Below are 15,941 nucleotides of genomic sequence, written 5' to 3'. Positions count from 1 at the left end.
TATAGTAAGAGTTAAAATGGAGATCTGTTACTAAACTGAATACTAGAGGCTTTAATATCTTAACTACCTTTTTAGAAGATCTAATATGTATTTCTTGGCGTCTATAAATTACATAATTAACTTTTAATGGCCTTTACTATGTCCACTTATTGAAATAACTTAACAAAATGTTAAGAAGGATATTAACTCCAAATAGTTTCCTCTGATGTATTGTGGGTGTGCAAACTGCTGATTAACTTAATTTTTGAAGTCAGGATAATAAGTATACATCCTTGTGGAAATTTCTGTTTCTGTCGAGTCTGCTTATGGTAGGGACAGTCAGCTAATAGTTTAGGATTTAAGATCCAAAAAGCATTTCATGAATCCAAGTTTAAACAAGGCCAATATATTCTAATATTTAAGGAAGTTCGATCCAAAGGATAGGGAAGTGAGGTACAGATGATTGGCAAAAACTTGGGTCAGCTGGGGCTGAGGGGTTAGGGATACACAGGAGGGAGGATGTGCAGCCAGCTTGATTGGAGTGGGCTCTATGGTATCAGGACTGGTGAAGACAGGTTCTGTTACCCAAATGTGCTGGTAATAAAAAATCCATAGAACGCACAGAGCAGAGATTATAGTGAAAATCCAAGATAGAAATACTTGCAATTTTACAGGAAATAATGCTAGAGTCTTCATTCTCCCTGGTGCTTTTTTAGAGGCTGCCAAAATATCTTTGCAAATGTGCAATAATTGAGCACATCCCTTATGGTGTTTTATAATACCCATTTACTTAATTTAATTCACCCAATATTTGTTACTGCAATATTTAATACTGTATCATATGAGTGGTTTGCTAATATGCATCATGAGTATGTGTGGTGATTTTAAGCCATGTTCACAGATTCTTTTCTCCCCTCCCCTTTAGTGTGGGCTAGACTTTAGCAACTCCCTCTTGGTGAATAGAATAAAGCAGAAGTGATGGTCAGAAAGATCTCGTGACTTCCTCCTCACTCTCTTTGATCTGAGGGAAGCCAGCTGCCATGCCGTGAGAAATTGTCTACTTGGTGAGTCCTTGAGTGTGCCATCTCGGAAGTGAATCTCAAGCCTTCAGATGCTTATGGTTCCTTCTAACATCTTTACTGCAATCCCATGACAAATCTGGAGCTAGAACCACCCAGCTAATGTGCTCCTGATTCCTGACTTACAGAAGGGAACAGTGAGAAACACTGAATATTTGGTGCTTTAAGCTACTGATTTTCAGATAATCTGTTACACAGCAACAGACAGTGGAGGTTTCATTACACGGGCATGATTAAGTAAATCCTTGGCCAACTGGTGATTAACTCAACCTCTAGCCCCTCTCCCCTTCCAGGAGGTGGGGAAGTTGGGCTAAAGGTTCTAATCCTCTAGGCTTGCCCTGGGTATTTCTGGTGATCAGGCCTCATCCTGAAGCTTTCCAGGGGCCATAAGCCACAGGTCATCTCAATTGCAGGAAGAGGATACTCATCACTCTGCAGATTCCAAGGGTTGAACCTCTATCAGGAACCAGGGACTAAGACCAAAAATCATAACCAAAGATGCTTCTATTACCTCTTTCACTCAGGAAATTATGGGAGGTTTTAGGAATCCTGTGTCAGGTACTGGGGGCCAAATATATATTTCTTACTATATCACAATACCCCAACCACATTAAAAAGGACAGAGGTGGGGTAGACAGTTGGTCATACCACTGACCGCGGGACTCAGGGTGGCAGGCAGAGAAAGAAGCATCTGGCCTGGCCCCTGGAGACGAGCAACAACTGGGGAGGAAGGATGTCAGGCCCAGGTGAATGCCCTGAGGTTGAGTTAACCTCTAATTCCAGTCCTGGCCCCTGGAATTACAAATAGAAAACAGAGACGGAAGCCCAGGCTAAGCCAGTAGGGTCAGACGAGAGTCATTTGTCACAGTTCATGTTTTCATAGGGCCTCTTTTCTGACCAGGGTCCACTCTGAGTACAGTGGTAACTTGGTTAAACCTCTCAGTTCCATTCTGTTTTCCACCCCCCTCCCTGCCTTTCTTAGATGCCCTGGACCCGCCTGCTTTATTCCTCCTGCAACCCAAACATGATCTCTTGAAAGATTCTGTGGCTAATGCATTTTAACAACTTAAACACGTGGGCCAAATCCCCCGGGGGGGAATTGTGGCAGCAGCTTAAAGAGGTAGTATTTTGAACCTTCAGATTAAATATTCTTTCAGAGAATCTTTCCACAAATATTTGTTAACACTTATTAGGTCTATTATGAATAAACATTGCCTGCCATAGCATAACACTACGCTGCTGTAATAGAAATTATAATGAATCATACACCGGACTTCCCCTTTATCAGACTTTAGAGTCTTGTAAAGAAGATACCTGAGAGATTAGATGAAGCGAAGGTTACTTTAAACAGATAAATCGAGGGAAAGGAAAGAAGGAGGGACCATTGAGATGGATCTTTAAAAATGAGAAGGCTTTACACATTTAGATATGGGAGAAAGGATATTTTCAAACCATAATAGGATGAGGTAAGTCATAGAATAGAGCACCTGTTGGGTGTGTCCTGGGAAGAGCAAGCGATTACCTTTAATACAGTCTATTAAAAGAGATGGGGAACTATTTTTTCCGATTTCCAGTCTTTTGGACTTATGTGCACACAGTTGTGAATTCTCAAAACATGCAGTGGTATGTTGTGTATGCAATACATTTTCCCTTGGACACCAAAGTATATATTTAAATTTTCTGAAGACAATTCTAAATTCTCCTTACGACTTTGGTTGTAACTTTATTGATCAGGGATCAACCATACGTTCAATATACAGAACTGGTGTCCTTAAGAGATCTGGACACACACAGAGACATCATTAACTGGCAAGCACAGAGGAAGGATCATGTGAGGACACAGAGGGATGTGGCCACCTGCAACCCAAGAAGAGAAGTCTCAGAAGATACCAGATCTCCCCACAACTTGATCTTGAAGTTCAGGACTGTGAGAAAATAAATTTCTGTTGTTTAAACCACCATTTTGTTGTATGTTGTTATAGCAGCTTTAGCAAAGAACGGATATTCTTCAGCTTTATCTTTAGCCGCAGAGGTAGATATTTACTGAGTGTGCCTAGCCCAGGGCCCAGGACATACTAGATCTGTTCTGTCCAATACAGGAGCCGCTGACCATATGTGGCTATTGTGCACTTGAGATGTGGCTAATACAAATTGAGACGTGCTGTACATGTAAAATGCACTTAAGGTTTTTGAAAACTGAATATGAAGAAAGAACATAAACTATTTTATTGATATATTTTACATCAATTACATATTTGATAATATATGGATATTTGGGAATAAATAAAATAGATCATTAAAATGGATCTCACTTGTTTTGTTAATATTTATTTTGAGAGAGAGAGAGAGAGAGAGAGAGTGTGTGTGTGTGTGTGTGTGTGTGTGTGAGGGGGGCAGGGGCAGAGAGAGAGAGAGAGAGAGAGAGAGAGAGAATCCCAAGCAGGCTCTGCACTGCCAGCTGGAAGCCAACACAGGCCTGGATCCCACCACCGTGAGATCATGACCTGAGCTGAAACCAAGAGTCAGATGCTTGACTGACTGAGCCACCCAGTGCCCCAAATTGACTTTTTTTTTTTTTAATGTGGCTACTAGAAAATTTCAAATTACATATGTGCTTTGCCTTATATTTGTTGGACAGCATAGCACTAAATGTTTTAAAAAATCTTTTGAGTGGTGGGAACCTCTGGCACTGTTATTTTCTTCGTGCTTAGGATTTGGGATCAGGTGGATTCTATAATTCTTCCCCTGGCGGCAGTGCAGAAAATGGTACTGACGATCCAAAGAACAGCCATATCACCAGTGGAAACATCGGAGGACAGCAAAACTTCCTGGCGTTCTCTTATTTGAGCAGATCCACACAGTAACAACGACCAGTGGAAGAACCAGGGGTGGTGAAGTTGAGATGTGCATTTTAAAGCGGGGGAAATGCAGACACAGAGGCTGAGAACTCTTGGATGATTGCCTCTGCTCTGGATTGTAACCTGGAGTGTTAGTCACGGTTCTTTGCTGCGGGCAACAGCACCACCTGTGGCTAACTTGAGCAGAAAATGAAGGACTTAGAAAGCCTTCAGGATGCAACACAGAGTTGCTTGCTGAGGCTGCCCAACCAGGCTTGTGAAAATGGGCCAGAGCCAGAGGACCAGAAAGACCACTCAGGTTACCGTGCCTGAGCCGTATGTTAGGACGCACTTTTGATCGTGCTGTTCAGGGCACTCGGGGCTCCTCTGATGAGCCTCTGTGCCGCTGCCTCCACTGGACTCTGACATGGTCTGGGGTGCTTGGCTGTTCATACATCTGTCTAGCTACCCTTACATGATCAAAGTCACAGGCTCAAGGCACTGGCTGAGGGACACTGCAGAGTTCTCGCTGCTGGGGGCAGGAAGAGGGAGGATCTGGCTCCTTCCCTCCTGAAGGAGGGGAATCTGCCTCCCACCAAGACTCGCACACTGGGGAATCAGCCATATGGGGTATGGGCTTGAATGACTGTCGATAACAAAAATAGGGAAAAAAAATTCAGAGTAGTACAAAGACATGAATAATCTTTTCCTCCAGAATTGTCTTAGTTTTGTGGAGAGCAGTCAAGTAACAAGTTATACTGTACTTAAATCTGTATGCCATTTATGTCATTTATATGATAAACACTTCTGTAGCATGTAGTATATGCTAGTCACTTTTTTTAAATGTTTAGTTTTGAGAGAGAGAGAGAGAGAGAGAGACAGAGGATGAACAAGGAGGGGCAGACAGAGAGGGAGACACAGAATCCAAAGCAGGCTCCAGGCTCTGAGCTGTCAGCACAGAGCCCGAAGTGGGGCTTGAACTCATGAACTGTGAGATCATGCCCTGAGCTGGAGTCAGAGGCTTAACTGACTGAGACACCTTAGGTGCTCCTATGGTGGTCACTTTTCTAAGTGCTGTATGAATATTAACTCAGCTAGCCTTCATACCAACTAATTACTATCATCATCTCTATTTATAGATGGGTAAACTGAAGTCCAAAGATGGAAAGTAACTTGGCGAAAATCACACAGCTGGTAGGTGGTATTAGAGATTTGACACTATGCAGGCTGGGACTCCAGGGCTGATTCTAACCACTATGCCACAGTATAGCTCTTTGCTATGGCAGTTTTTATGAGTTATCCTTAAGAAAACGTTTAGTACACAATATATAATTTATTCCATTATGTCGATTCTGTCCTATGAACTATTGTTATTGTCTTCACATAAAGTCCCGAATTAAGAGAATTCCTATACATTTTTTACACTGATCAGGGTGATATTATGAAATGCGATCAAGCAACATATGTCAAAGTGGAAAAATCAGATAAACAGCAGATGCTACAGGACAGTTCATGAAGAGAATATACTTCATACTCTTTTATGCCCAGGAGATTCTACATTAAGGAATGTTTCTACTTTCTTTTGTAAATAATCCTTTTTCCTTATCCCCTTATATGATTATTCAGTGATTTTTTTTAAACCAAATTTTTATTTTTTTGGTATCGAGACATTAAGTGATACTTAGACCTCCAAGTTCTACAGGAATTTACCCATGCTTTGCATTAGAACTTGTAAAGTTTCACATTTTACATTTACAGCTTTATCCATTTGTAGTTTATGTGTGGTATGAAGCACAGATCTCAAATTCGATCGTTTTCCAAAGAGTTATCCAGGCGTCTCCATACGTATACACATATATGTTATATACGTTAATATATGTATAATATGTATATGTGTGTATACATATGTATATATATTTTGTGTGTGTGTATATATATACGTGTATATATATATATACGTGTATATATATATACGTATATATATACATATATATACGTATATACGTATATATATATACGTATATATATATACACACACACACACGTATATATATTTTTTAAGTTTATTTGAGAGAGCTTGTGAGCCAGGAGGGGCAGAGAAAGAGGGAGAGAGAATCCCAAGCAGGTTCCATGCTGTCAGCACAGAGTCCAACAGGGGGCTCCATCCCGCCAACCATGAGATCATGACCTGAGCCCAAATCAAGGGTCGGATGCTTAACTGACTGAGCCATATGGCCCCTCCATATGTTTTAAAAAGTTCCATCCTTACCCCAGTGATTTGAGGTACCATTTTCACAGTGATTTTTGTTTTTAAAGATTTACTTTTGAAAGAGAAACAGATGCAAGCAGGGGAGGGGCAGAGACAGAGGGAAACACAGAATCCAAAGCAGGCTCCAGGCTCTGAGCTATCAGCACAGAGGCCAATGTGGAGCCGGAATCCAGGAACCATGAGATAATGACCTGAGCCGAAGTTGGACGCTTCACCGACTGAGTCACCTGGGCGCCCCCAGTGATTTTTTTTTTTTTTTTAAGTTCAATTCAACTAATATATTTTGAGTACCTTCTGAGGTATGGACACTGCATTCAGGAAGTACAGAGAGGGAAAAGACTTGGCCTCTGTCCTTCAATATGATGGCTGAATTCAGATTTCCAAAAGTAGAGCCGTTTTCTAAGGCGAAACAACAGACTACTATCAGACTTTATCAATAACCTTTCACTGAAAGGCAAAATCTCTCATCTTTCTCAAGAGACCGTCTGATTTTGATCACATTCGTCACTTTCAAAGAATGAGAGATTTTGCTGTGACTCAAGTACAGCTGTGATACTCAAAAACACTGTCCTTTAGGAGAAAAAGTCTTCACTTTCAAAACTCACCTGAAATTTGAGAACTGAGAACAACACTTCTCCTCTTGTTTATCTCACACCACAAAAACCACAGGAACAGGGGGAGCTGAACACATGAACACTTGTCTGAAAAGTGCTATTTCCCTTTATCTTACCTCTTGAGCACATCTGACTGCTGTGTCTTGAAGCCCAAGAATCTCTCTTCCTTGGCTCAGATTTAATTGCTTTTTTATTAGAAACTTTCTTTTCGAATGGTGTCCTGAATATACATTAGAAATTTGAAACTGGAGATATTTTCTGTGGTAAGGTAAAATTACTTTGGTATATGGACTAATAGGAACTAGTGATATGTCCTAGGGATGAGAACATGTTTTCTGTTAAATATTCTGTTTCCTCTTCTACAGATATCACAAAGTATACAAATATTTGTGGTGTGCTCTACCGTGGCTTGCATCCACTGGTTTTCAGATTCTGGCTTAAACTACTGTGTTAGGGGGTGCCTGGGTGGCTCAGTCGGTTGAGCGTCCGACTTTGGCTCAGGTCATGATCTCACGGTTTGTGAGTTCGAGCCCCGCATTCGGCTCTGTGCTGACAGTTCGGAGCCTGGAGTCTGCTTCTGCTTCTGAGTCTCCCTCTCTCTCTGCCCCTCCCCTGCTCACACTCTGTCTCTGTCTTTCAATAATAAATAAACGTTAAAAAAAAAATTAAAAAAAAAAACTACTGTGTTAGATGGGGTGGATCAGAGTGAGTTTTGGGAAGGTAAATCTATGGAACCTGGGTAGTTATTGTCTTATATCACAGAATGGATAGAGAAGGTACAGTTCAGGCATGTGCTGTATTGGGAAAAGAAGAAATAGAAAAAGAAAAAAGTGGCCCATGTATACAGGACCATATAATTTATTATCCAAGCCAGAATACTTTTTTAAGTTTATCTATTTTGAGAGAGAGGGAGCGAGAGTGAGAGAGGTGGGGGGAGGAACAGAGAGGGATAGAGAGAATCCCTAAGAGGCTCTGCACTGTCAGTGCCGGGCTGGATCTCAGGAACAGAGAGATCATGACCTGATGTGAAATCAAGAGTCAAACCCTTGAATCAGCTCCGCCCCCCCCCCCCCCCCCCCCCCGGGGGCGCCCCAAGCCAGATCACTTTGAGGGTGAAAGGGGCACTATTAACATTTGTTAGAACAATAGAAATAAGCTGGGACCCTCCTTAGTAAACCAAAATAGATCTACAGTAATTTAAGAGAAACAGCAAGCATTGCTATCATGCACTGAGAAAGGACGGATGGCAGAATGGCCTGACAACTGCATTTTTGGGATGGCACAGATGGGAGATTTTTCCTCCTAGTATAATTGTGATCATGGAACTTAAGTTTGTAGTTAAGGGGAAAAACAATCTGATTCCAAATAGGACCCTGAAGATGAAGGCTCACATGTCCTATAGTCTTTGGATCTTCTCTTTGCCATTTTGCGGTCTCCAGGGCTTGTGTAGATACCGAAAACCAATTCCATGGGTATGCGAAAGGCAGATTTGGGATCAGAAATGCTTTCTCTGCAGCCACTCAGTCTCTTCAGTTTGCTCAGATACCAAGAAAATCAGAAATCTCACACTGACGCTGCAATGGCAGAATCCCAGGACAATTCACAACTTCCCTATCGATTTTGGGTTATCTGCCTGGAACCATGTCAACGGGCTACGTAAGGTACTTAATGAAGCTAAACGCCAAATATATGTAATGATTACCAGAATGGAGAACCCTGTCAGCTAACGTTAGCCAAGTGTGCAACGCATTCAGCTCGGATTTACCGAGCGCCTATTACCTTGTATTTCGTTTAATCCCATGTCCCCCGGCGGCTGCTCTTGTTTCATCTTACGCAAAAGGAAACTCAGGCTCAGAAAGCTAAGTGATTCGACCAAGGAGACAGACACCTGAACTAGGACGTAGTGGGGGCTGCAAGCTGGGTCTTCTCTCTTGCTTTGCCATAGATTGGCATGTGGTGAATGTGCCCCGAGATGTTAAGGAAGGTCCAGTTCTCTCGGCTGGCTTTGGACATCCATCTCCCCTGAGCTAACGTGCCCCAGCAGGTGAGGCCGGAAGAGGCACAGGGAAGTGAGTACACATGAAGGCCACACTCCACAGGGCCTGAGCAGACACTCTGGGTCAGCTATCTCCCAGCAATCGTCCCCGACGTGTGGCCCGCACTCAAGATGGCGGCGCCGGCGTCAGCAGTCTCCTGCCCTTCTCCATCATGGCGACGACAGGACCCGCCTCCCGAGGCGCCGGAGTCATGTGACCCACACAATGGCTGAGCGCCTACCCCAGGCTTCCCGGCAACGCGGAGGGAAAGCCATGACGGCCGCCGCGGGTTCGGCGGGCCGCGCCGCCGTGCCCCTGTTGCTGTGCGCGCTGCTGGTACCCGGCGGCGCGTACGTGCTGGACGACTCCGACGGGCTGGGCCGGGAGTTCGATGGCATCGGCGCGGTCAGCGGCGGCGGGGTGAGCGGCTGGCGGTGGGATGCGCCGGCGTTGCCGGGGGGGCGCCCCATAAGCCCCCGCGGCGCAGCCTGGCGTTTCGACGCAGTCCCGTCGCGGCCCGGCTGCCGGCGGCCGCCCGTCGGCCAGAGGTCCGGGCGCGTGCGGGGTTGGAACCGGCGCCTGCTCGTTTTAGATGAACCTCTATGTAGAGACAGTTTTAATAGACGAGGATCCGGAGATCCACCGAGTGACAGGTGTCGATAGTGACAAGGCTGGGGCTCGCACCATCACCCTCGTACACTCCTGGGCCCCCTTTGCCGTGGAGAGGGCATTCCTGAGGGTCGCTCCAGAAATGGCCAAGAATCCGGGGAGCATCTCTCTTTCCAAAAGGATGCTTCAATGCGGGTCGGGGAGTCGGACGCCCTGGACCACTAGTGCAGCGGGCAGTGGGCTAGCTTCACAGGGGCCAGTGCACAGTATGTTTGTGTTGGGAGGCAAGACAGGTGCCTCAAGGCCTCTTTAGGAAGGTAAGAGGCCAGTCTGAGACTTGTTTTGTTTATAATGCTAGACTATGCTAGTATCAAATGGTAGTCTAGGATTGTTTAGTGTTGGGGGCTTTGTTTATTGGCAGTGGTCAAGGCCCAAGGTGGGGTGAGTTGCCCGCTGGAAAAGTCGGTGCCTGTGCGTCTCATTAGTGGCTATTTTTGTGTGCAGGGAGGGGGAAACATTGGGCCAACAGCCAGGGTGGCTTCCCACCTTTAGGGTGTGTAAGAATCACCTGTTATGGTTGTTAAAATGTACTCCCCATTCTGTAGTTCTGGATTGGGACCTGAGAATCTGCATTTCAACGAATACACCAGTTGATTCTCATACTAAGTATTGAGAGGCTTTTTTCTTTTAAGTAAATTTAACTTTAGAATAGCTTTAGGCTTGCAGACAAGTTTCTAAAACAGTACAGATTTCTCAAATACGCTGCAGCCATGTTCTGTTATCAGCATCCCACATTGGTAAAGTACATTTGTTACCACCAGTAGTGATAACATGAAAATCCATACTTTCATATTTTATATTTACTTAGTTGTTTCCTAAGGCCCGTTTTCTCTTCCAGGATCCCATCCAGAGTATCAGCTGTGTTTAATTGTCACGTCTTAATCCTTTCTTGGCTGTGACAACTGGGGTGGGTTCATGTTACCTGGGCATTGTGTAAGACTTACGTGAAGGGAGACGGGGCCATTCCAGCTTTGTGTAAAATTGTGTGGGCATAGCTGGTAATTGTCTGAGATCCCTGGTCCTGCTGACAGGTGGCCTCTTGGCCTGGGAGCTTGCTTTAGTAGCATGATTGTTCTTGGCTCTAAAAATTTCTGTCACATGCCCTTTGTAACCTTTTTCCTGTCTTTGTTTTATCCCCTTCCATTGTACCCCAAATCACAGCTAGAGCTAATTTTATTTGATAATGTTAAGGCCTAACTCTTGAATGGGTTGTTTGTTGGGTTGAGTCAGACGGAGCTTGTATATTCAGATGAATTCAGAACTAGCTTGATTGGTTGCTTGCTGAATGGATGTTTTGTACTGATCTCAGCTTCTGACAATCAGTGTTGTGACTGGACTCGCCCTTATGACTGTTACTTTGGTTGTAAGATGTCCTCGGCAATAATCATCAGGAAACTTTGAAAAAAAGGGGAGGTGCTATTGACAGATCCTGGCAAGCACGTGGCACACCTGGGCCACACAGCAAGATTGTGGGGAGGGACCCCTGTGTGGCTCAGTCAGTTGAGTTTCCAACTCTTGGTTTTGGCTCACGAACCATGAGATTGAGCCCCTAGTTGGGCCCTGTGTTGACAGCCTGGAGCCTCTTGGGATTTTCTCTCTGCCCTTCCCTCTCACGTGTGCATGCATATGCTCTCTCTCTTGCGTGCTCTCTCTCAGAAATAAATAAGCTTAAAAAAAAAAAAAGATTGTGGGGAGGGGGAGAGAGAGAGAAAACACCTGGGGTCCTGCTTTTATTGCGGCTCACTCATTGGTGAATTTAAAACTTAAGAGGGGGAATTTAAAGTACAGGAAGAGAAAGAACAAGCAGCCTAAATGGTCAGTTACTGAAGTCAACCAAGATCTTTAATGTTTATTTATTATTGAGAGAGAGAGACAGAGACAGTGTGAGCGGGGAAGGGTCAGAGAGAGAGAGAGAGAGAGAGAGAGAGAGACAGAATCTGAAGCAGGCTCCAGGCTCTGAGCTGTCAGCAAAGAGCCCGACGTGGGACTTGAACTCAGGAGCCATGAGATCATGTCCTGAGCAGAAGTCGGATTCCAACCACCTGAGCTTCAGCCTGAGCCCCTCAACCAAGATCTTTAAAACAAAGAAAGCTGCCCCCACCACGCCCCCATAGCCTGGCTCTTTATCTAGATGTGTGGCCTGCAATGTGTTTATTTGAAATTGCCATCTTTGAGGAGGATGCCCTAAGGTACTTGCATTCCAAAAAAGAAAAAAACTGTCAAGGTATACACTACAATCCATCTTGATGCTAAGGCATCAGAGTCAGTGGTAACCCAGGATAGCTGAGATGTTAAAAGTCGGGGGTAGAGCATGTTGTAACCCAGAAAGTACACATCTAAGTAGGATTATAGTAGCACTCCTATAATAATTATACAGATAGTAGTCTGAAATCCAGTCTGTAGCCATTGTCCCAAGCTTAATGGGTCCTCCCCTGAAACCAGGTCAGTGATCCTGGGGCTCTAGAAATGCATTCAAAGATTTGAGTAATAATTGTGAAATATTTAAACATCTTTGGCCATCTTATGTAAGTAGGTTTATCAAATAGGCGCTTCCAAATATGCTGCATCCCCGCCCGGGAATCTCAGATTGGGCTATTAAAAGTCCCTTAAGTCTGGGTAGCCAAGCCAAGGATTAGTCTTCAGACTTCACTTATAATACCTATAGATTTGGGCCAATTCCTCTCTTTTCAGGGTGCCTGAAATATCCTGAGGTTTTGGCCTCAGGGTACTATTAAAGGTCAAGAAGTGGCCTTCCTTACCTGGTAAGGCTGACAGGAACATTTAAAGAGTTTAAAATAGCCATGTAAAACACCTGATGTGACTTCATTACAGTGTAGTTGACAAGGAACTTTGGTTATTCCTGTGACATAACATTCTAAGATAATAACTAGAATTATAAGTGATAACAGACCAGCACATAGTAAGCCTCTAGGAATTTCATATGATTTCTGGAACACTAACATCAGTCACACATATTCATACAAATTTAACCTAAAGAAGGTTTTCCATTATTTATTTGACAGTGCTTTTCATGTAGTTTAACATAAATAAGCCTAATTAGTTTAACAATCCCTTTTTATAAGGAGAAAGAACAAATCTTCTGAGATTGTTCCAGGATCCCCCGGAAAATCCTAAAGTTAGTTCAAGGTTAAAAAGACTTCATTTAGAATTTGATTCTGGGAAGTTTGTCAGAAATACCAAAAGGTTTTGAAACACTTGATTACAGGGGCACCTAGGTGGCTCAGTTCATGGAGCATCTGACTCTTAATTTCAGCTCAGGTCACAATCTCACGATTTGGTATATTGAGCCCCACATCAGGCTTTGCTGGCTGCTTGGGATTCTCCCTCTCCCTCTCTCTCTGCCCCTCCCCACTTTCTCAAAATAAATAAGCATTTGAAAAAAAGTAATATACTTGATTACATAGGATCATAGATTGTGGTGAAATGTTACTTAGTTATCCATTTAATCAACTTTAACCAAAATTACAAAAGACTTTATAGGCAAATATGAAAGTTACATACTTGTATATAAAAAAAGAAGTTCTTTTAATAGAGAAGACTCATTTTCTTAAGTGATCAAAGGGGTGATAAAGACAAAATGAAGCACAAGAAATTATTTTGATAAAATACAGAATCTTTATTTCCTAGGCAGATTACTTAAAAGGTAAAAACCTTGCATAGTTTTATTAAGAACAGCACTTTTATTTATTTATTTTTTTAATGTTTATTTAATTTTGAGAGAGACAGTGTGAGCAGGGGAGGGGCAGAAAGAGAGGGAGACACAGAATCTAAAGCAGACTCCAGGCTCTGAGCTGTCAGCACAGAGCTGGACATGGGGCTCGAACTCCTGGACTGTGAGATCATGACCTGAGCTGAAGTTGAATGCTTAACAGACTGAGCCACTCAGGTGCCCACAAGAAAACTGTCCTTTTAGTAGATGAAAGAAAATTAAGCTGTACTTTTCAGAAGTACACTATTTATTAAAACTCATTTTAAAAAATCTTTATAATTTATTTCATTTTTAGCTAGCTTGCTACACAAGGTAAAATTCTTTCTTCCTCTCTTATTCTCTTTCCTGTGCTTTCTGTGTCCATTTAGTTTGTGTATGTTAGGACAAAATTACTTCCATTTGCCTTAACAAAAATGCATCTCCACACTTCATATCTTTTCTTAGCTAAAATACATGCTACTTTTCTTGCCTAGAGATGTTTCCCTTATTTCTTGTACTTTTAGTTACATATATTAGGTAGAATTCTTAATTCTTAGAAACTTTAATTTTTACTGAAAACTAGCAAGTAAGGAATTGTGAACTTTACTAGCCAATATACTCTATACTGGCAAATTAATACATTTCATAATTTCTAGAGGCATATACCTTTTTTTTTAAAGTAGCAGTTTTTCATTATAGCACAGGACATGTATACTAACAAATCCAAATATCTTTAGCTTCTCTGTTATGAGAAACCAAAAGTAGATAAATCTGTGTTCAATAATAAATGTTTCAATATTTTATATTTGGCAATGATCTATGTAGTTAATGAATTTCCATCATTGAACTTGCAAAACTTTAAGGTTTCAAGATACCAAAAAGATTAGAGTAACTATTTTTAAGTACACATAGCCATAAAACATAATTGTTGAAAAGTAGATGCCTTGGCAATCAAAGCTGGAGTCAGACATTTGCATTATAAAAAGAAAAAGCACACTATTGGGGCTTACACTAGAATGGATAACCTGGTCTATAGTTGATCACAGATCTGACCTGCTTTGCCGGTTGGGGTGGGGTGGGGGGACAAACCTTTTCCCTAACCCAACTTACTCTTCTTGATTTTTATGCTTTTATTTTCTCATGTTACCACCTTACTCTAAGGTGCTGGCATGTTTCAGGGTAAACTGGACTAATGGGCCAATGTGTGTGTTCCTTACTACAACCATCCTTCTTTTTATTTTTGGGGTCTAAACTTAAAATAGCCAATATTTCATTAAATGGGGCCCATCTGTCTTAGTATCTTTACTTGTGGCATTAAATCCAGTGTTTAAACTTGCTGAAAAATGGAGACCTTTGGTTATTTTATTAACTCCGTTTAAAATTAGTAAAATGAGGAGAATTGTTTCATAACTCAGAGTAGGATACTCTCATCCATTCAGTAGTGTCCCTTTGTGTAGTGAGGTGCTCATCTTAGATGCTTCATAAATATTGACAGATGAAAATGGTTGTAACACGATATTTGCACCCCACTTTAGACTTCTGTATGGAGTCCCTGGTACATAGAACAGTTTGTGGCAGTAGTGTTTGGAATGTTCTCATTTAATATTCAGATCTGATAGGGAAGGCAGTATGGGGCAGTAGTTAAGGGCGTGGGTTTAAGGGGTACCTGGGTGGCTCAGTCAGTTAAGTGTCTGACTTTGGCTCAGGTCATGATCTCACTGTTCGTGAGTTTGAGCCCCATGTCGGGCTCTGCCCTGACAGCCCTGAGCCTGCTTTGTATTCTCTCTCTCCCTCTCTCACTGCCCATTCCCCGCTTGCACTCTCTGTCTCTCAAAAATAAATAAATATTAAAAAAAAAAAAAAGTGGGTTTAAGAGCAGATTGTCAGGGGTCTGTTCTGGGCCCTGCCATTCACTGTACAGCCATGGGCAGGCTATTTAATCTCTCAGGGTCTCAGTTTCTTTTCTGGGGAGACTGTGATACCTGGTGGGAGCGTTGTGAAGATAGATATAAAGTGTTTGGGATGACATCTGGCATGTGGTTGTTGCGTCAGTGTCATCTTGTTTGATCAATTAGAAAGGAGGAAGTTATCTTTACAGAAAAAACTTATTTGGGTGTAAAATGTCTCAATAAATTGAGAACTTAGCCCCGGTCAGCTATGTGTTAAGGCTTCTTCCTGGGCTGCTTGTAAGCAGCTCCAGGGCTTTTTCAGGGTCTGTGGTTGGTAATTTGTTATTCTTTGATGGTGCATGTCATCATTTGGCTATACTACTCTGAACTGACTATTGCCATTGACCCATCTCTCTTATTCACTTACAACACCTTTGTGTTGAGAATGACACAGGCTTGCAACAGCGTAACGATGTGGTGTGTTTGTTTAAAGCTGGTGCTCCCTGTGTTAAGGATAGAAGTGCATAGAGGGCAAAATAACCTCCAAACAGGGGGTTCTGTTTTTAAAATTTTCTTAAATGTTTATTTATTTTTGAGAGAGAAATAGTGTCAATGGGGGAGGGACAGAGAGAGGGAGACACAGAATCTGAAGCAGGCTCCAGGCTCGGAGCTGTCAGCACAGAACCCAGTGCAGGGCTTGAACTCATGGACTGCGAGATCATGACCTGAGCCGAAGTTGCACGCTTCACCGACTGAGCCACTCAGGCGCCCCCCAAAACACACCGTTCTAATGACATGATTCAGGGTGGGAAACATTGTTTACCTCTGGTCAAGGATAGGTTATCGTGCATAGACTGTGT

At 42.7% G+C, this 15,941-nt stretch overlaps 2 protein-coding genes across 22 annotated transcripts in view; one reads left to right on the top strand and one right to left on the bottom strand.

Annotated features, from left to right (window-relative positions):
- The window catches only part of GPR65 (G protein-coupled receptor 65), a 127,051-nt gene extending 118,041 nt beyond the window's left edge, over window positions 1-9,010 (bottom strand). For 3 of the 16 annotated variants that reach the window (XR_006203995.1, XR_006203991.1, XR_006203992.1), the window contains exon 1: window positions 8,558-8,998. Coding sequence is in view for 6 of the 16 variants with exons in the window: in XM_042944008.1 (XP_042799942.1) it covers window positions 2,830-2,915; window positions 6,456-6,563; window positions 8,558-8,606 (243 nt within the window). In the remaining 10 variants the exon portion in view is untranslated. Of the gene's footprint in view, window positions 1-2,709; window positions 2,916-6,455; window positions 6,564-8,557 lie in introns of those variants that run through there. The other 13 variants (XM_042944004.1, XM_042944005.1, XM_042944007.1 and 10 more) reach the window with 9 other exon arrangements.
- Window positions 8,943-15,941, top strand: part of GALC (galactosylceramidase) — a 150,884-nt gene continuing 143,885 nt past the window's right edge. For 3 of the 6 annotated variants that reach the window (XM_042943995.1, XM_042943996.1, XM_042943997.1), the window contains exon 1: window positions 8,944-9,234. In XM_042943995.1, coding sequence (XP_042799929.1) covers window positions 9,040-9,234 — 195 coding nt within the window. In that variant the 5' untranslated portion in view covers window positions 8,944-9,039. Of the gene's footprint in view, window positions 9,235-15,941 lie in introns of all 6 variants that reach the window. The other 3 variants (XR_006203988.1, XM_042943994.1, XM_042943993.1) reach the window with 2 other exon arrangements.

The sequence above is a fragment of the Panthera leo genome, chromosome B3 (genome assembly GCF_018350215.1).
Source record: "Panthera leo isolate Ple1 chromosome B3, P.leo_Ple1_pat1.1, whole genome shotgun sequence".
In the NCBI taxonomy this organism is placed as follows: domain Eukaryota; kingdom Metazoa; phylum Chordata; class Mammalia; order Carnivora; family Felidae; genus Panthera; species Panthera leo.
The sequence above is the reverse complement of the archived record's forward strand: the minus strand, read 5'-3'. Positions and strand labels throughout refer to the sequence as shown.